This window comes from Xenopus tropicalis, chromosome 6 (assembly GCF_000004195.4).
Source record: "Xenopus tropicalis strain Nigerian chromosome 6, UCB_Xtro_10.0, whole genome shotgun sequence".
In the NCBI taxonomy this organism is placed as follows: Eukaryota; Metazoa; Chordata; class Amphibia; order Anura; family Pipidae; genus Xenopus; species Xenopus tropicalis.
Window position 1 is genome coordinate 26,407,154 of NC_030682.2, and position 21,464 is coordinate 26,428,617.

The 21,464-nt window shown below is 37.5% G+C and overlaps 1 protein-coding gene across 5 annotated transcripts in view; it reads left to right on the forward strand.

Moving 5' to 3' along the window:
* The window catches only part of c10orf67 (chromosome 10 open reading frame 67), a 69,640-nt gene that overhangs the window by 29,653 nt on the left and 18,523 nt on the right, over positions 1-21,464 (forward strand). For all 5 annotated transcript variants that reach the window (XR_001924728.2, XM_012965643.3, XM_018094779.2 and 2 more), the window contains exons 9-12: positions 3,790-3,855; positions 6,516-6,581; positions 20,004-20,141; positions 21,358-21,443. Coding sequence is in view for 4 of the 5 variants with exons in the window: in XM_012965643.3 (XP_012821097.2) it covers positions 3,790-3,855; positions 6,516-6,581; positions 20,004-20,141; positions 21,358-21,443 (356 nt within the window). In the remaining variant the exon portion in view is untranslated. The remainder of the gene's footprint in view (positions 1-3,789; positions 3,856-6,515; positions 6,582-20,003; positions 20,142-21,357; positions 21,444-21,464) is intronic.

Consider the following 21,464-nt stretch of genomic DNA (forward strand, 5'->3'; position numbering starts at 1 on the left):
TACTGTTTTATTATTACAGAGAAAAGGGAATCATTTAACCATGAAATAAACCCAATAGGGCTGTTCTGCCCCCAATAAGGGGTAATTATATCTTAGTTGGGATCAAGTACAGGTACTGTTTTATTATTACAGAGAAAAGGGAATCATTTAACCATTAAATAAACCCAATAGGGCTGTTCTGCCCCCAATAAGGGGTAATTATATGTTAGTTGGGATCAAGTACAGGTACTGTTTTATTATTACAGAGAAAAAGGAAATCATTTTTAAAAATTTTTTGCTTATAATGGAATCTATGGGACATGGCCTTTCTGTAATTTGGAGCTTTCTGGATAATGGGTTTCCAGATAAGGGATCCCATACCTGTAATGTATGATTCACATGAGTATAGGTATGGGACCTGTTATCCAGAATGCTTGGGACCTGAGGTTCTCCAGAAAAGGGGAGATTTGTCATTTGGATCTCAGTACAATAAGCGCCAGATTTAGAATTGTTCAAGCCTTCCATTCAAGCATTCATAAAGAAAACCCTGCATAAGTTTAGCTTTTAGGTGCTGAACTTTTTATAATTTGAGAAAACCCCTTCGGGGGAAAAAGCCTCAACTAACGAGGTAGTTTTGCCCATAACAATCATGAAGGAAACCCCCATGAGTTAAGGAATTCACATAGAGTTTCCTTCGTGATTACTGAAGCCCAGAATTCCAGCAACATTTTGGACACAAAAGACATGCGCTTGGCACAATTGCGTTGCTTCTGCCATAGTTGCATCAGTTTCACAGAAATTAATGCAAGCGTATGCACATTTAATCGCAAATCAGATGCAATACCACAAAAGTCTGGCTGGCGTCATTTCCGGTGTTTGGGGAAACCCTGGAGCTACCGCCTGGTCAAGAGGTGGGGGTAGTTCTGGGGTTCCCCTGCATCAATAGTCACAGCAGTGCTTGATTCATAACGGAAGACAAGAAGGACTGAGCAGCCTATAGGGAATAGACAGGGACAGGGAGTGCATTTTGACACAAGTACTTTTAATGAAAATGGTTAAATGGGCAACTGACTGCAGGGAAATTGTGGTGACCACAACTGCACTTGTGGATGTAAATTAGCCCTATTAACTAGACAAGTTCCAGTTATAACTTATCACAGTAAGTTGATTCTGATTGGTCCAATGATCCAACAGACCAGCCTGATTACTATTGCATCACTATTCTGTTTCTGGTTGACCAAGGAATCTGTACACTTGCTAATGGGGGTCATGTTTTAGGGGACTAATTTGATTGGGATTATTCATTGCACTAATTCACACGTAGGCCAGTGGTGATGCAGTTCAGATACAGGTGACTAAACTGAATAACCTGTTTCCTAGGTGTGTGGTCTGCGCTGCACCAGTTTCTGGCTCATCTAATGCAAATTAGTGATCTTTATGAACTGTATGTTGTCTGTATATAAGGGACAATATACCCTTGATGTTTTAAGGAGTTAGAAACACCTAAATAATATTTTTGCCCAATGAAAGAAAATAAAATTCTCAGCAACAATTAGGTTACCAGAATTCAAAAGGGAAATCCTGGGACACCTATAAAACTCCAGTCCAATGCATTGCCTACACACATACTTAAGGTAATGGCCATAAAGTTCCACTTTTAAAAAAAAACCCAGAAAAATAAATTTAATAAAGAACAGAAAGCAAATATGTTAGCGTGTTATATGTTGTGCCAGCCTACAGGGAGATTAGTGGCCTGCAGTTAATCTCAGCTACTGTGGGTGCCTAACCTCCCCAAAATGTCTTTCCACCAGCAATATAGCGAATCACCGGTGGAAAGGCATACAATACATACAAACACTATGCATAAATTAAAATTTTCCATGGGTTTAATATTATTTATAAATGTTAGTACAATTGGGAGCATCATTTCCATGTCTCTTTTAGCCAAGACTCTTTTAGACTTAAACTCATGACAAAACTCAGATGCACACACTGCTCCCAGTTGCAATTACATTTACAAATACCTTTAAAACCATTTCAAATGTTAATGGATATTGGACAGTTGCATAGAATTACATTTTCTTTCTTTAGCCAAAATAACATTAATGGGTTTACAACCACTTCAATATAAGGATATTATAAGTCACCGAGGGGTTCTGTGAGCATATATATATATGTATAAAGCTGCAGGTTGAGGGCATGCGCAAGCGCCAAACTTAAAACTCCCATATGCAGCTGTGGGGAGATGTCCCCATTGCTCCGTATGGGAGCAAAATGTAAACATTTGCCTGCGGCGGGGCGGCACACCGCCCCTGTGTTTGTGCCGCCCTAGGCCCGGGCCTTTGTGGCTTTGCCACAAATCCTGGGGCTGTACATTATACATATATACTTCCTAGAAAGTATTTTCGGATAGCATCTGAATGCATAGAAAACCAAAATGTCTATACTTCTGTTCCAAATTTGTCTATTGACGCATGGCGCTGTGTGAACCCTGGAGTTACCATCACCTTCTGACCAGTGCTTTGTGGTTAAAACATGGTGATTTGATATTGCACATTGCTCACTGCAGCAGGTTAGACTAATGTGCCCTACTGTTCCTTTTTCATTTCTTTTAATATTCTCTATACTGTATTTTATGAAGCTGAATAGTTCTTCTAAAGGGATGTCTAACACTTAAGAGCTTTGGCAGCTATTAAAAGTTGTTGTCCCTAAGAGTATAGCTGTAGATTTACAAAGCTAAAGATACAGGTATAGGACCTGTTATCCAGAATGCTCTGTTTTATTATTACAGAGAAAAAGGGAATGATTTTTAAAAATCTGAATTATTTGTTTCAAATGGAGTCTATGGGAGATGGCCCTGCCTTAATTCAGAACTTTCTGGAAAACTGGTTTCTGGGTTAAAGATCCCATACCTGTCCACTTCACTGTTAACACAGAGGGGCAGATTTCTCAAAGTGTGGAATTAGAACTCACAACAGAAAATCTCACCCATATTCTATTTATTTCTATAGGATTTTTAGAAGCGTACTTCATAAATACGCATCTAATAATCCCATAGGAATGAATAGAAAGTGGGTGAGATTTTCTGTAATGAGCTCTAATTCCACACTTTGATACATCTGCCCCAGAATGTGTGAGGTAGTTATATATTTTAGTTCTGAAATGAGCTTCACTTCACTTTGAGTTTATCCGTAAGTCAGTTTAAATGTAAAGATTTTTTGCTCCTTCAGTTTCCTTCATCTGTTTATCTTAATAATTCACTCGACCATTTAAAATCTGTTCTTGAACCAAGAGACTTGTTTTTTTTTAGTTGTAATAGTAGTGTGTAGACGTCATCTCAGTGCATTGAGTCCCAAGCCAGACTTGGATTTCTTACTATTGAGTGCTATTCTGATACCTACTGGGAGCTGCTGTCTTACTCCCTTCCCATTGTTCTGATAATCGGCTGCTGGGAGGGGGTGATATAATTCCAACTTGCTGCTCAGCAGTAAAGTGTGACTGAAGTTTATCAGAGCACAGGTCACATGGCTGTGGCACCCTGGGAAATGAAGAATATGGCTAGCCCCATGTGAAATTTCAAAATTAAATATTAAAAAATCTGTGTTTTTGATTTCAACAGATTTCAATGCTGGAGAAGCTCTATTAACTGATGTGTTTTGGAAAAAAAACATGTTTTCCCATGACAGTATTCCTTTAATTCATGTAATATATTAACACCATCAATGAGTTTTGCATAGAGAAAATTGAATTTTTTCCCATTTCCAGTGGAGAAACATTTACTTACATATTTCTCTAATTAAATATTTACAGCTTAATCAACAGAAGGACGAAATGGAAATGTTATTAGAAGCCAAGCTAAAGGAACAAGAGAAACAGGTGAGCCATTAGGATGAACCCAGGAGTGTGATTAAACACAGCAGCAGATTTAGCATTCATTTGTTTCTTATGAATGGAAACTATAATTACTGCTTATACAAATAACAAAAAAGAACAATCCAGATTGTTATCCAGCAATATTTCACTATGAAAAACAATTGTGATGATTCTTAAATTATTATTATTATTAGCTAATATACATTCATTGTGTACAAAGTTCATCCTTTTTCAGCAACTTTATAGATATTGTACAGGTAGGGAAATCTATTATACAGAATGTTTGGGACCTGAGGATCTTTCCTTAATTTGGATCTCTACTTAAACTCTACTTAACTCTACTAAAAAATAATTTAAACATTAATAAAACCCACTCCAATAAGGAGTAATTATATCTTAGTTGGGATCAAGTACAATGTACTGTTTTATTATTACAGAGAAAAGGGAATCATTTAACCATTAAATAAACCCAATAGGGCTGTTCTGCCCCAATAAGGGGTAATTATATCTTAGTTGGGATCAAGTACAATGTACTGTTTTATTATTACAGAGAGAAAGGAAATCATTTTTAAAAATTGGAATTATTTGTTTAAAATGGAGTCTATGGGAGATGACCTTCCCGCAATTCAGAGTTTTCTGGATAACGGATCCCATACCTGTATATTATATCAAACAATGGAATTTGAGAAGTTTTAGCTAGCAAACACTTTCTGACAAAAAAAGCACATTTGGAAACGGATGCAATGCTTGAATAACTAAGCCAGTTCATTAAACCCTTTCCTGACTGTCAGAAATGCCCACCTTACAGAAAAAGCACATATATGACTATAACTTTTTAAAATTTCAGTCAATTACTTGTTTTTTTCACTATACTAAACACTGCATATTGTTTTCAGGCACAAATTTAATGATAATGACAGTGACAGAAATTTCTGTGATTCACATATCCCACAGACTATCTGCTCTAAAACTGAATCTTTTATATGTGCAGTAAATGGATACACATATTATATGGAGCAATGGGTTAAAAGAAAATAAGTCATATTTATATATGCAAGTGCAACATTGCTGGGAAATTAAAAGCACTATTCGAAAAGGTACTTGCATTTAGGCATGCCCCCCGTAATTATCACCTAGAGCAACTCTGTTTAGCCTGCATTAATAAAGTGTGGGCTCTTAGGGCCAAGGGAGCCCTGTAATTACATAGTTAACCTGAGTTGAAAAAAGAGAGTAGACCAAGTACAGCCTTTTATTCACTTTAGACACTGCCTAGAGTTGCACTGTCTGTTTTTCACTAAAATCCTCAAATCATTCTTTGTTAAGGAGACCTTATACCAATTGGTTTAAAACATCCCTATCTCATAAAGCAATATAAAGCAGCAGTTAGAGACTCAGATAACATGTAAACAAGTACCACAGTCAGAAATTGATATAATCTTAAGCTGGGTCGCACAAAACATCGTCAGATCCGCCACACACCATTCAGGGCTGAATCGGCAGGTAAGGAGGTAGAAACAATAGGATTCAGCGCTGAAGGGAGATTTTGGTCAGGCGCCTTCTATGGCGCCCGATCAAAATTTTCAAACTAGTCCGATCGGCGAGTCGGCCGATATCAGCAGCTTCCTGCGATATTGGTCGACTCGCCGACATACCATACACGCACCGAATATCGTACGAAACAAGGTTTCGTACGATATTATCGGTGCGTGTATGGCCACCTTTAGAGTTGACCAAAGAGTAAACAGTGCCTTAATGTTGTAAGTTATCTAAATCTGTATATTCCAGGAATACAAGTGTATCATTTGTGACCTCCAACTAATCCATAAAGCAGGTATATAAAGTATTGTGGTGCGTGCATTAAAAAATAAAAAGTCAGATAATATCCCACCTTAAGGGGCTGATTTACTAACCCACGAATCCGAATGGGAAAAATTCCGATTGGAAAACAAACATTTTGCGACTTTTTCGTATTTTTTGCGATTTTTTCGTCGCCGTTACGACTTTTTTGTAAATTGTCGCAACTTTTTCGTAACCATTATGACTTGCGCGAATTGTCACGACTTTTTTGCACTCGGCGTGAAAGCTACGAAAAAGTCGCGACAATTCGCGCAAGTCGTAACGCTACGAAAAAGTCGCGACAATTTACGAAAAAATCGCAAAATACCAATCATTACGAAAAAAAACCATTCGGGCGCCTTCGGACCGTTCGTGGATTAGTAAATCAGCCCCTAAGTGTAACTGAAGTCTTGTTGGTAAATATTAGCATGTGCTTCGCTTTTTCCTACTCCTAGATGCAGATCCGCCTCCTTCCTTGAGGAGATATAACTTGAGGGCACCATTTGTGTGTTGCACCTTTTCTGCCATGTTTTTTGCATCTAATGGATTGTATACCAACACTGTTTTTGACACCATCTTAATTAGTGCAAACAGGAAAATTAAAGCGTCTCCATATTTGATTCTTGCGAGTCAGATAATTTACTGGTAAACAAGCCCCACCCTTCATGTCTTTGTTGCGACTATTTTGTGGCTTACAGATAAGCACAAGTAGACTTGTAGCAGTTTTATACATTTAAAAAGCCACAGATTTATAAATGGGTAATTTGGCACTAAAGGGCACCTAAATACTTTTAAATACACTGATGTTTCTCAACTGTGTATTACAGTTTAATCAACAAAAACAGGAGATTGAAGGAATAATGAAGACAAGGCTAAAGGAAAAGGAAAAAGAGGTATAATATATTGATTTTTACCTTCTATTCTATAAGTAAATTGAAGTCCAAAAATACTTAACATACAACTTGTGTCTATTTTACTTATGCTTAGAATTATTGTATATACCAGATCCATCCAGGGTTCGATATGGGTGAATATCAGTACTTTTTGTGGAATTCAGATTTGATTTGGAATCAGCCCTGCATGGCATTAGCCTAAAGGGACAATATAACCCCTTGTTCAGCATGTGTTCAGTGAATATGGCTTCATATATGGCTTAATATAATCTTTGCCATTTAATATCTGTGGGGTTTTTTGTTTTTTTCGTAATTTCTTCTACTAACAGTGCAAACAAAGCAGGACAGTTCAGAACAGTTTCAGAACAGTTGCTGGAGGAACAAAAGTTAGTGAAATTACTCTTCCCAATTACCCCCCTATATAATGTCTCCTCATCTGTAAACCTGAGACAAAGGCTGCAGCTGGGAGAATGATGAGGCTTGTTTATACAGAGCTCATTATCTTTGTTTAAACAAACTCTAATTAAAGTGAGGTACCGATGAAACAAAAACCTTTTGAGGTATGGTGTTTTTTTATAATTTTATAATATTTTTATTAGTTTTTTATAAAAACTCACTTTTTATTCCTTTCTATGGAATAAATACTCTTTGATAAATACTCTTCTAAAAAACCCATAGGGAATTGAACATGGGTGAGTTATTAGCATTTAGCTCTAAACTCACATTTTGCTAAATCTGCCCCTAATAGTTTGCCTTATTTATCACTCATTTTAATTACACTTTTACAACAAGCAAGGTATGGAATAATAAGGCATGGAGGGTATTAAGCTGAGAATTAATAAAAAGGTAGAGGAGAGGCTATAGATTTCTATCTATATGTATATATGTTTACTGTTTTGCAAGCTGAACTCCCATGGCCTTACATTTCACTTTATCTGGCCTGAGCCTGGATATTAATTAACAGATGTACAGTATTTCTGACTGTGAAATAATATACCATTACAGTGTGGGACAAATATGTATGATACTTAGAACCAGTTGTCCTAAGGCACAAATGTATGATATTTTTTCTGCTCTTTTTCAAAAAGAATAAAGTTTTAAAGGACTCAACATTAGTTTAGTATATAGGACCTGTGTTGGACATGTTGTCTTTTTTTTAACCCTTCATTATAGTGAGTTCTGAGTGAGACATAAGGCAAATTATTGCAGAGTAGTTATGAGTGAAACTGCTTCACTGAAAATTTGGCACAAACAACAACAATTTAAAAAATGGTACAATTTTGGAGTTTATAGGTGGTTTCTGCAGTTTTTTATCACACCAAATGCAAATTTTTTTACTGCAAGGGGCTTATTTATGAATTTTCGAGTTTGTTTTTCTAAAACGAATAAACTCGCATATTAAATGTTCAGTTATTTATTAAAAAGGAAAACCTGTTCGAATAAAATACTCGAATACCCTAAATTCTTTGAGTTTACGAGCTCTAAAAACCCGAAAAATTTCGAGTTTGAGAATATGGCTGCGTGACTTTGCCTATGACACTCCCATTGACTTCTATTGAAACTCACAAGCTTTTATATGGTATTTTTTTACATTTAAGGTTTGGTTTCAGCTTTTTTGCACTTAACAAATACCAGACATTTGAGTTTTCAAACAGTAGTTTTTTTAAATGCAAAAAAAACTCGAATCAAGAAAAAAAATCAAACTTGACTGTTAAATCACCCTCAAGTGTATTGAAGTTGGTCTGTGTTTTTTCCAAAATTCATTGGAATCAAGGTGCATTTTTACCCCAATCAATGCATTGGTCAGTAGGCCTTTTTTTGTTGTTGCTTCAAAAGCATTGGAGTCAATGGGTACTTTTTCTTATACTAAATTCATTGAAGTCAATAGGTGTTTTCTCAGGAATCTTCTCACTTCAAATACTCCAAAAGTCATTGGACATTTTTTCATGTGGCAATTGCACTGGAGTCAATGGGTGTGAAAATACTGGATCTTTTTCCGGGCAAAACAGAATCTCTGGAAATTCTAGCACAAACTCACAAAAATATCTATACCAGGCGAAAAAAATTCTCATCCTTATTAATAACTGGTTGTTGGGGTAGTACAAAATATTTAAATATTTGAAGCAATGTTAGATAAATTATAAAGAAACATTTAAAAGAGAAATTAAATATACATAGTAAATGTGTAGCAAATGTTTGTTTATATTATAAAAAAACATATTTTATGATTTTGTTCTTCCCCCTTTTTATAATGTAAGATTATACTAAATTGCCAGTTGCAAAGGTTTGAGCAAAACGTTAAAAAGCAATGCAAAAATGTAATTGCACAACGGAAAATACTTCAGATACAGACAGGCCCTTATCTCTATAGGCAGCTAGTTAACACCATCGTAAGGACGGCAAGTAACAGGTCAGCGCTTGGTCTCTCATTTACGTACCCTCGAATGAATTGCCTTAATTGATTGGAACTTGTCCGTATTACACAAGCTGTTTGCTCCATCATATTAATCACACTTATTTTCAGCAATTGTGACACTTGGTGGGAACCAGGCACATGTTACGATAAGGGAAACATCTAGCTGCGCCTCTAGCAAATGATAGGCATATAAACAGATAAATATGTTACCAGTAAATCTACAGTTCCAGCGGCCAGTTGATATCAAGAGCTATCGTACTATTTAACGAAGCAGATCATTAAATTGTAAATTTACAGCCATGGACAGCACATTAGGCTAACACTGTTTATGTTAACAGATATTATTTGTTTATAACCATAAGATTTATCATTCATTTTTATGGGAAAACTGAAAAGCTAATGCACAAGTGCCTTTTTGCAATATATAACGAGTTCCTAAGAGCAGCATTGCATTGTGGCAAAACATATTAAGGGAAAAAAACAATTCCTCTATGGGGAACGTTTTATGAATAACATACGTTCTTTAAAATGTGTGTCTTTTAATTTATATTGACATGTTGCTATGCATGATAATGATTGTTCCCATCTCTAATATTAATCAGTGTTTTTTTGTAAACAGTGACAGTGATCATTACTACAAAATGAGCTGTGGTGCACAGAGCAAGAGGGGGGTTCAAGCAAGTACTGAAATATGGGAGGGCATACAAAATATCTGTGGGATACACAGTCTGTTGTGTGCAAGGCTGTAATTACTGGTGTGTACACGCATGACTTCACAGGTCATAGAGAATAGTGACCCCAGCCAGGGGGGTAACAATAAAGGAAGTAGTGCCCGTGGCTGCTGGGAGGGCCTTGGAGGTAGAGGAGGCCCAGTGGGGGCATTGAGTCCTAAGCAGTTTCAGTATATGTTTGTGAGAGATGTTTAGAGTGACCCTAAAGTTATTTTGTTAAGAGGCCTAGTATCTTTTAGCTACTCCTCTGACCTTAGCCCAGTGTTACCTGAGCTTTCTGGCACACAGTCATGCTTAGTGTGTGGGCAATGGAGAGTCAGGTCTGACAGTCATGCTGGGCTTAAATGGTAAGGTGGCGGAGTACTATTTACATGTATTCTTAAAGCTGTAGGAGAATCGCAGTGCCCCCTACCAGCATGATTGACAGATCTGTCCCTCCATGGTGTGCACAGTTCATTTTGTCTTAGTGTTGGACCCTAAGTTTATCCTGGGCTGGGAGAGTGGGTCAAGGGGGAACTTTTATTAGTAATGGTATTATTGGAACTGTACAATAGTCAATCAAAGCAGATGAAAATGTCTGTTTGTTGCACAAATCAATTTTTATCCAAAAATGATACCATATTAAAATGACAGTGGTACCACAGTGCTTCATGATCCCTGAGCTCCACCCTTGTAACGCGTTTTGCGTTATTGGGCTCTTCATCAGAATAGCATCTAGTTGGAGCTGAACCCAAGAATAATAAAGCAAAGTTGGAAACTAAAACTAAAAATGTAAGTGTCTGACATTGTATAATGTCAGGCAGTTATACAATGTGCCCCTTCAGTCATCCTGAAAATGCGCACTTGTGGTGTGCCATTAGCCTTAGGGATGATCAATGCTCCCTCACAGAAATATGCTAAAAAAATATGTGTGCCTGAGTGGAACTGGTCATTATCTACGAGATGAAGACTCTAGTTACAATAAATAAGGATATCACATGCATTCTATATAATGTGTCCCAATCTGAAGTAGTCAGAAACCATGAAAGTACCACATTTTGGATGGTTGTGTTCCTTAGGTATGGCCAGTTACTATTTGTGTAAAGTACCTTGGTGATTGAATTAGTGCCCATTATGCATTTTATAACAAGGGTCTCTTTTTGCCTTTTGGTTTGTGCCCCTTTATAGTGCATGTTCGTTCCTCTATGCTTTGCTCAGTTAAGCTCTATTAAGGTCTCTGTGCAGGGATAATGCTTTGGTGAAGTTGAGCTGTAGCAGGTGGAAATGGACCCAGGAGATATAGAAAGAATGGACTTCCCAGAAGCTGCCCCATGACACTGTGGACAATATAGTTGAGCACATTTTTTTTTTTCAATTTTGTTTCCATTATATCTGGAGCTTGCTGCAAAATAATAAGGCAAGTGTTATGTAAAGTTCACTGTGTGCTCCTCAGTCATTGGGAACGCCCTGCTTTGTATTTATGTAGTACATGCATGCTTGTAGGTCTTTATTAAGCCAAAGTCTGTACAACTATGCACCATAAAGGAGGTAAGCAGAGCTTATGAGATAGGGGATGGCAACATTAGACTGCAGGCCCGGACTGGCAATCTATGGATTCTGGCAAATGCCAGAGGGGCTGCTGTAAGATGCCATAGACAGTCACTATTTATTGGGTTGGTGGGGGGCTGTTTGGGCCTCTGTGTACTTGAAATGCGAGGGCCTGTTTTTAATCCCAGTCCAGACCTGTTAGACAGCTGATAAGGACTTTATAACATTAGGGCAGGTTTGTTGTGCTTTAGTCATCAAGAATCTCCAAGCTGTTGGTAGCAGTCACTGAGCTCCTTTCTCTTTCTTTAAGCTGTTTTGGACAGATCTGCAGATCTGAGAATCAGTAAAGAACCAAATGCAGGGGCCCTGGGTGCTCAAGCTTTTCATTTCAAGTTTCCTATAGGTGTCCATTGTGAATATAAGTGCAGTAAAAATATTTATGTCTATTTACCTTTATAAACTAATATTAAACTAATTAACTAATTATGAATAATCATAATTTGTAATGGCCAAGTGCAAACCCTGGCCAGGACCACCATCAGAGGAAGAAAAGTGAGGAGCCCTGTGACAGAGACAATCTTGAGATGCTGTAATTGTGGGCCATGTAAAGGGCACGAATTGCATTGGAAATGGGCAGGGTTTGGGCATAATTGCAGAGTGGCTGGGGTGAATGGGGGTCAATCAAAACATTATTGCTCTTTAAGGCTACAGTTTTATTGTTATTGTTACTTTATATAACATTTTTATATTCAGGTCCTCTCCTATAAATATATCAGTCTCTCATTCAAACCACTCCCTGGTTGCTAAGGTAATGTGGACCCTAGCAACCAGATGGCTGTTGAAACTACAAACTGGAGAGCTGCTGAACAAAAATTAAAATATTAAAAAACTACAAATAATAAAAAATCAAGACCCAATTGCAAATTGTCTCAGAATATTACTGTCTACATCATACCAGAAATGGCTACATGTAATAATACTACATGTTTTTCAAGAGTTCAGCTAGCATAGATGCACTCACTGGAAAGTGGAAATGGAATCTGTTTGGTGAAGCAGTATTTTATTTCTATTATTTTATAAAGTTTTATTTATAGGAACTCTTTAACCATGGACAAATGCTTTCCAGTTCTCTTCATCTACCAGTGTCATTGCACTTTATTCTGTGTTGTAAGTTCTGTTTTGTATTCTATTATTTCTTTTATTATTAACAGGTATGTATATATTAAACATACAAATGACATACAAATTGAGAAAATATGCTACTATTATAATTACATAATATTATTAGTAGTAGTATTTTTTAGGTATATTTATCTCTATCGCTGCCTCCCTAATCAGTATTGGATATATACCTCCGAAGCCCTTTTTGGTGTATTCCATTACAGAATCATTACGGCTCTGTGGAGTCACTCGCCTTTGCCGGCATCCTGACTCGGCTTTGAAAATGTGGCGATTGCCCATGTTAAATCTGCCTGTTGTGAAATCAACGATGGGATCAAGCTGCTTTGCATTAATGAACTGTTTATTGACACCCCCAGGGACCATTCTGCTAATGAATATGTAAATATAACCGTCTTTATCGTGCGGAAAGCACTTCACAAATAGTTACCCTTCCCAGCAAGGGCTATTGTGATTCAATAAAAACCGACTGTTTTATAAACTATTTTCCAAGTGCTCAGATGTTAACTAGGCAGCATGGCATCTCAGCCCCATATACTCCAGCATTCATACGTGGGCTCCTTTATGTGCGGCTGAGGAGATTGTAAAGCAGGTGCAAGCTGTTTGTCTTTGGCTCTGGGAACTGTTTGCTCTGTATGATATAATATGTAATGAAACAGTCATTGTTATCTTATAATTCAGCATTATTGTAATACTGATACTGGGAGAGGGCTTTTCTTTCCATGTAATCTTAAATAAGAAGAATTATTCATTTGTTTCTGACTTGGGCTACATTAATAAAATGAAACATTTACAACAATACATTTCAATATAAAACACAGATCTTAGCAGGGAACTATATAGGTAAACAATTCTGCTAATAGCAAATGAAATGTAGGAAAACAAATTTGGCTTTCAAAAAAATGGGCAAATTCTAGGCTTTTTTTTCTTTAAAAGATTCTCTATAGTTTGACACAAATATTCTGGGCCAGATTTATCAAAATGTGAGTTTAGAGCTTAATACATAAAAACTCACCCACAATCTATTTATTCTATGGGATTTTTAGAAGCATATTTATGAATGGAGTTAGAGTTCAACGGTTAATGAATACGCTTCTTAAAATCCCATATGAATGAATAGAATGTGGGTAAGTTTTTATGTATTAAGCTCTAAACTCACATTTTGATAAATCTGCCCCTAAGGTCCACATTTATTTGAGTTTTTGCTACAATTCAATAAATTGCAGCAAACGAAATTCACAGTTCACAGTGAATTCACAGTGAAATCATTATGAGGTTTTTACATTCAAGCTATTTAATAAATTTATGTTTTTTTGGTCAGATTTTTATTTTGCAAATTAACATGATCGAGTTTATTCATGATTAAGGAGCAGATTTATCAAAGCGTGATATTAGAACTCACAACACTAAAATCCCCCATTCTCTATTCATTCCTATGGGATTTTTGCAGACGTATTTATCAATGGGTAAAACTTAAGAGTTTACTAGTCAGTTAATATGCCTCTAAAAATCCCATAGGAATGAATAGACAGTGGGGGAAATTTCTGTGGTGAGCTTTAATCTCACACTTTGATAAAGTTGACCCTAATTTTCAGAAAAGACTCATTGGAAATTAGTAAATTGGCCTCTTAAGTTTCAATATAAAGTGATTTGTGTATTAATCTGATTAACTGGTTGGTCAGTGTTAATTTAGCCATGAACTAAAACACAGATTTAAATGTATATCTTGTAATGATCCCACAATCTGCAAATTGTTATATTACAATGGTTTCTAAGTGAGATAATTATTGAAAGTAGTGCCAAGAACTGACAACAGCCATCAAAATAATCACTTCTTCTCCTTGTAACAGCAATTACATTAGCACACTTCACTCATGGTCATTTGCTACTTAATATGCTTGGGAATTAGAATATATTCTCTATATTCTTGCAGAAATGGAGTGCAAGTATGAGATCCATTATCTGGAAACCCCTTATCCAGAAATTTTAAAAAATATATATTTATGGCCTCTTTTTACTTGATCCCAACTAAGATATAATTAATCATTATTGAGGGCTTATTTAATGTTTAAATGATTTATTAGTAAAAAAATAGTTGTAGGTATGGAGATCCAAATCGAGTTTAATCAAGATACAAAAAGACCCCTTATCCATAAAACCCCAGGCCCCTGGCATTCCCATATCTTTTATTGTAGTGCATAAATGTGAAAGCTAATTGAGTTCAGTCTGTGTTAGGGCGAAGGCACACAGGGCGATTACTCGGTGCGACTTTTATGTACCAAGTCTGTTGTGGTGACTAATCGCATCGGCTTTTCTGCCATAGGGTAATATACAAGTCGCTGCGACTAATCACTCACGAGTTTTCGCTAGACAGATTAGTCACTGAGACTTTTTAAAAAGTTGTGGCCCATGTGTCTTAAAGAGATTACTGATTTAAGTTTAAGTTTGTAGATATCTGTTTCCAAGTGTATTACTCAGCTGAGATTCATGGGTAGATTTTGTTGTATTTAAAATTTCATTTTTTGCCTGTGGGGAAGATGTATAGCAAATTTTGGGCAAAGTAAACTTTGTATATAAACAAAATATGTTTTTTACTCAACTATTTGCCAAAGGTCAAAACAGTTTTAACTTTCTGGCTCACTTACCAAAGCTTTTCCTACACTTCCCCACTGGCTTTTTTACCAACACTGTTTGAGAAGGTGAAAAATATTCTGTCCTGTGACCCAAAAGCTGGCAATCTTACAGCTGAAACGTTCTACAGGCAGCAGGAAACTTCCCCACAATCCAAGTGTATGAGATATGCCCACCGAAACCTCTACTTTTTTTGAATTGTCGCCAAAAAAAAACCAAGGTCTAAAATATTAAAACCTCTAAAGTTTTAAAGCAAAGAAGGATCCTCCAAGAAAGGGAAGGGACATCTGCCATTGACTTCTACACAATCTCAACAAGTTTTTATCGGCTCGTTGATGCGGTCCCCGAACCGACTGCCCGAGGCCGCAAATTTAATCCGATCGTTTGGCCTCAGGGCCAAACGATCGGATTATTTTTTTTTAAACCAACTTCCTACCCGATATCACCCACCCGTAGGTGGGGATATCGGGTAAAGATCCGCTCGCTTGGCGACATCGCCAAGCGAGCGGATCTAGTGTATGGGGACCTTAAGTCTTTTGTTAACTCCACAACCTTTTTTGTCACTTCTCATAGATTTCCCATATTGTTATTGTTATTCTCCAACTAGAATTCAGAATGGAGAGTGGCATAACAGCCCAAGGGACATGGGCATCTAAACAGGGTCGAGAATGGAACCCCCCCATAGCAGAGAGACATATTCTACTTGCAGAGAGAATGTATTTCTTGGTACCAGTGTGGACATCAGGCCCCGTATTAGGGCAATTCAGTTACCTGTATAAGCAAGACCTGGGTAGCAAATGAAAGAGTAGGTGAGAGAATAAAGCCGAAGCACAGCAAACACAAAGTACAGGTCTGTATCGAGGAAACTGTTATCCAGAAAACTCAGAATTATAGACTCCATATTAATCAAATTATTCACATTTTAAAAATTGATTTCTGTATAATAATAAAACAGTACCTTGTACTTGATCCCAACTAAGATATAATTAATCCTTATTGGAGGCAAAACAATCATTTGGGTTTATTTAATGTTTAAATACTTTTTAAGTAGACAAAGTATAGTGATCTGAAATACATAAAGATCCCTTAGCTGGAAAACCCCAGGTCCCAAGCATTCTAGATAACAGGTCCTATACCTCTATTTAGTAAAAATGTATGAAAATTGGACCTCCTGTTTCACAAGTATCAAAGTATCAAAATTAAAAAAAGAGGAATTACTTTATTACATTGTTACCTTGATATGAAATGCAAGTTTGCTCCTGTTTGTCAAGAGGAATTAATTTTCTGTTTAATTTATTTATTGTAGATTGTAAGCTCTTGTGAGTTGAAACCCTTGATCCTTTTTTTACTCATTAACCCTTGTTTGTTATATAAGCTCCCTGTTTGTTAGAAAAGAAATGTAAAGCGCTGTGTAACTTTGTTGGCGCTATATAAATATACGATGACGATGAGAGTGATAGAATTATCAACCCAGTCCCAGTATCTGCAGGTAGCAGTGAAAGCCTGGCAGATCAGTGGCCAATTCCGCATGGATTTCTCATCCTGCTAAGTGCCAGTTGCGCGGCTGCTTTATTTGGTCTCGTAGAGACTGGAACTGTATAAATACACTGTTATTATTAGCCCCTATCTTTCTTGTCTTCTGTATTCATATCCAACACTTGAAATGAGATTTGTTGGTTTGTTTTACAATGTGCCCTTTCCTGGTAAGATATTTAAAATAAATAATCATTGTAAAGCAGCCTGTGCATTAACCATTAAACATCCTTGCATAATGCTAGCAAACAGGTTGTTCTTTGTTTGCACTGTAAGTTGTAACAGCGACTGGGCGCTCTATAAGCACATAAAAAGCTCCGGACACCTGCATCTAATTCAGAGACTTTATAAAGCTTGATATTTATTTTTGAAGAAGCCTGTTTGCTCATGGTTCTCTATCTTTATATGGGGTCAAGAGCCGTATTCTTGTGTTACAGTCAATGATATTGTTGACTCACGTGAAACAAGAACTTAAATGGCATTAATGGCAACATTAATAACTGGGTACAATGGAGACTACGTCAGATATCTGTTTCAGGAAGCATCACGCCAGGTATTGTGTTGAGTAGAAGTGGAGGTTTAAAGCAGAGCATTGTGACTGACCCAGGGTATTGCTTCTCAGAATTTGCTTCCAGGTTTCCAGTTTGAGATATTTAATGTTTCTGCTGGTGCCAACATACAAAGAAGCCTATATTTGCCTCCTAGTCAAGGCTGGTCTTCGATACTGAGCTCCCTTGCTCCTAAGTATGCTATACTGTGCCTATACTGCCATTTGAGAGACCAGAAACTAGTGATGTGTGGGTTGACCCAGGACCCATGGGCTTATCCTAGGTCAGGCGGTTTAGGGTTGAAATTTAGGTGACCATTGTGGGTGCTGGTCAGACTGGGGAAATACACTCTTCCTCTGCTCATGAACTTTCCCTGTCTTGGAACCCAAGGCAAGTGCAGAATTAGTGCACAGAACAGAAAGACATGGGTACAGGTTGCATGCAGGTCCTACAGTGGCAGTAGGTTTGGTGTGCGGGTTAAGATTTTGTGGGTTAGGGTTGTGCGCAGGTTGAGTTTTTCCTGACCCACGAATCACTACTATGAACATCAAGCAGGGTGGGAACTATGGGTACAGTTTTTTTATAGAAAATCATCTGGAATGACTCCAGATCCTTGGAATGCTTTTAATATAAACTTAATTTTCTGTGAAAAATAGCTCCCAAAGCTGAAGGCCTGGGGCTTGAGCACCTGGACCCACCATACTAGATGTCATTACATAACTGTTCTTTATAAAATTCAAGTTTGTTGGGAACTATGGGTAGGCAGAAGAGGCAGATGCTTAGGGTCCAAGGATGGGGGGGTAGGACTCTTGGCACCTACCTCTTCTGCCTCCTCTAACTTAGGCCCTGTTCCCATTAGATCAGCATTAAGGTGGCAGGAGAGAGAACTTGCTAAGCGAAAACACAGTAGGAGAGAGTTGTTGCTGAGCTAGGGGTGCACAAGTACCAGTGCAAGAAATTATTTGCACTGGTGGCGAGAGACTAGTTGACTTAAGGCTGGGGGCTTGCCTTGTGTGCCACACTATAGTGGTCTTTTTGAGGCAAACACACAGTGTAACAGTGCAGGGCAACAGTACATTATTTTTTAAATACTTTAAAACACCTTCATTATTTGGTGTTCCCATTCCTTTAAATCCTGTTCCCCCCACCCTATAATAAAAAGGCCTTGGTTAGTTCTGTATCCAGTACAGGTATGGGACTTTGTATCCAGAATGTTCAGAACCTGGGCTTTTCCAGGTAAAGAGATCTTCCTGTAATTTGGATCTCCATACCATAAGTTTTGAAAAATCATTAAACAAACACAATAGGATTGTTTTGCTTCCAGTAAGGATTAAGGATATCTTAGGATCAAATAAAAGGTACTGTTTCACTTTTACAGAGGAAAAAATGTGAATTATTTGCTCACAATGTAGTCTAAAGGAGGTAGCCTTTCAGTAATTTGGTATTTTCTGGATAATGGATCCCATACCTGTATAATGAATGTAATGTTTATAGGATCTCTTTGGCAAGTTTCAGATTGCCCAGTTAAACCTCCGCACAGCCGGGTACAACTCATTTCTATGTGACAGTGGAGGGGAAGAAGATAATGTTAAATGACCTTTTTACAAGTATATATATATATATATATATATATATATATATATACAAAGTATATATACTGTATATATATATATATACACATATTTTCTGTTTGCTAACTTAAGTAAGTAGGTACACTGAGTTCATCAAAAATAGGTTCCCTTCTGCAAACAGCCTTTTAACATAATCAGAAGATTTAAAGCCCATGTAGGGTTATTACACATCATTATACCTATTGTGTAGCTCGCAACAAAAGGGACTCGTCAATGGCAGGGGTCATAAAAATTGTGGTCTGAAAGAAGCCGAGAGCCTCATGTTTGCTCCTGTCAAAAAGATGACCATATAGATGAGTGCAGAGAAAGCGGAATGTGTCAGCAGCTGACAAAACAAAGTGATGCCTTGAAGTGCACAGGAGCAGGGTTCAATCTAATGCAGTGCCGGCGAGTTTAAAGTTCAGCTCATAATGGTGTAAATCAGAAAAGCCTCTCCCTTGTTTCCATGGGCTAGGAATAAATTGCTGGAGTGATAAAAGGGCTTTCCTAATAGTATATATACTGTATATAAAACTTACCATTTATGCTATATTTTGCATTTAGATTTGGAGGCCGATTTATCAACTATTGTACAAGAGCAGTAACAATATGTAGCATCATTAAAAAAAAAATACCATTTCTTGCAGATTTAATTATTTATTTTTTTGTCCTGGAATGAGTCGTTCCAGCCTGAAAAATAATTGTCAGAATTGTTGCATGAGGGGATTAAAATTGGTGCTGTTGCTGAGATGCACTGAGCACTAATGCCATGTACAAAATTCCTGTATCTGGCTGCTCAAAGCAGCCGAATACATTCTAACAAATTCACACATTAATGAAGATTTGGATCGGGCACCATTGAAGGCGTCCAAGCAAAATCTACATTCAGTGCTGAATCGGCAAGTGGAGGTAGAATTCCTATTGTTTCTACCTCCATATCTGACGATTCAGCCCTGGATGTCAGTGGAGGATGGGAACGATCTTTCATGCAACCAATGGTCGCACGAAAGATCAAAATTGCTACGTGTATGGCCAGCTTTAGAGCACAGTCTCCAGGCTGCGTCAGGCGAAGTGCAACAGTTTAGGAAGAGTCTTTCCAGTCTTTCTGTCCTGAATCATGGGTGAAAATCTGCTCAGTCAGACCACCCTGCTTTCTAACTTGCCCTACATATAAGAAGCTAGACATAAATGCAACAGATATTATTTGTTCTTATGAAAGTTAAATCACGTATGACAATTTATTTCAGCATGAACAAATGCAACAAGAATACCAAAGTAGAATCCTTGAAGAGCAGAGACAAAAACTGAAGCACATTCGGGAAGCAGAATCTATCAAACAAAAACTGCAATCAGCAAAGCCTACAAGCCCTCAAATCAAGACGCCGGTATGTCACACAGTGACCCATATCTATATACATGTATTTATGCAAATGCTATCATTAAGAGGCTAAACCAATGATCCCCAACATGTGGTTCATGAGCAACATGTTGCTCACCGCTCCCTTTAATCTTGCTGCCAATGGCCTCAAAGTAGGTGCCCATTTTTGAATTTCTGGTTTGGAGACAAGTTTTGGAAGCCCAGAGACACCGTTTTATTCCAAGCAGCACCTCCCACAGGGTCCACATGGACTACCAAATAGCCAATTACAGCCCTTATTGGCATCCCCAAAGAACTTTTTTCATGCTTGTGTGGCTCACCAATACTTTTAGATCTGAGTGTGGTTCATGAATAGGGTTGGGGATCTCTGGGCTAGTGTGAGATTAGATCTCACCAGAGTAAAGTTCAACCACTCTCTATTAATTTCTATGAAAAAATCTTTGGGATTTTATGGGATATTTTATGGGATATTCAGCAATGGGTGAAAGCTTGAGTTTTCAATTTGGCTTTAAAAAGCCCTTAGAAATTACAGAGGGGTGAATTTTTTCTGTTTAAAACCTGCCACATAGGGGGTTATTTATCAACATTTGTATTTATTTTTTATTTTATTTTTTGCAATTAAATTTTTTGCACTTAATCTTGATTTTGAATAATGGTAAACAATGGCAAAAAAATTGAAGGTAAAATGCCAGGTCATGTAAAAGCTGATGGAAGCTGACCCTGAGTCAGGGGGGATTCGAGGCCCATGAGGGCTAGGCCCACCTAGTTTTGGCCCAGTGCCCCACCAACCTAGTCCAACCCTAAAGTGATTCAGGCACAAAACTTACACTCAGCTACACAGGACAGGAGCAAAGCAGCAATACATACATATGCAATGCAAAAATACAAATGGTGGGAAATGATTTTCCTAGACATACGCTCTAATAATGCCTGTCCCACTCACTTTCGTGAACAATGTTATTGGTCAATGCATACCACAAATCAAGGTGTCAGATCAGTAGGTTGAATTGCAGGCCCATAGGTCATCCAATAAGCCTATACATGTAACCATTTGGGACAGATTTTGACTGGCCATCACACTATAGTTTTATCAGCCAACTGAACATCCAAGTGTTTGGTTGGGGTTACCACATATGCACTGTCATGCTTATTTCAGACAAAAAAATGCCTGGGAAAAAAGCTTGACATATTTAATATCTCCAGTTTTTCTTCTTGTGTTTCAGGATGTAAGCAGAGACACTGAAACGCTACTTGCTCAGATTAAGAAACTTGCAGCAGTTAAAGAAGAGCAAGAAAAAAATATAGAAGGGTATTACTTATTTCCACATGT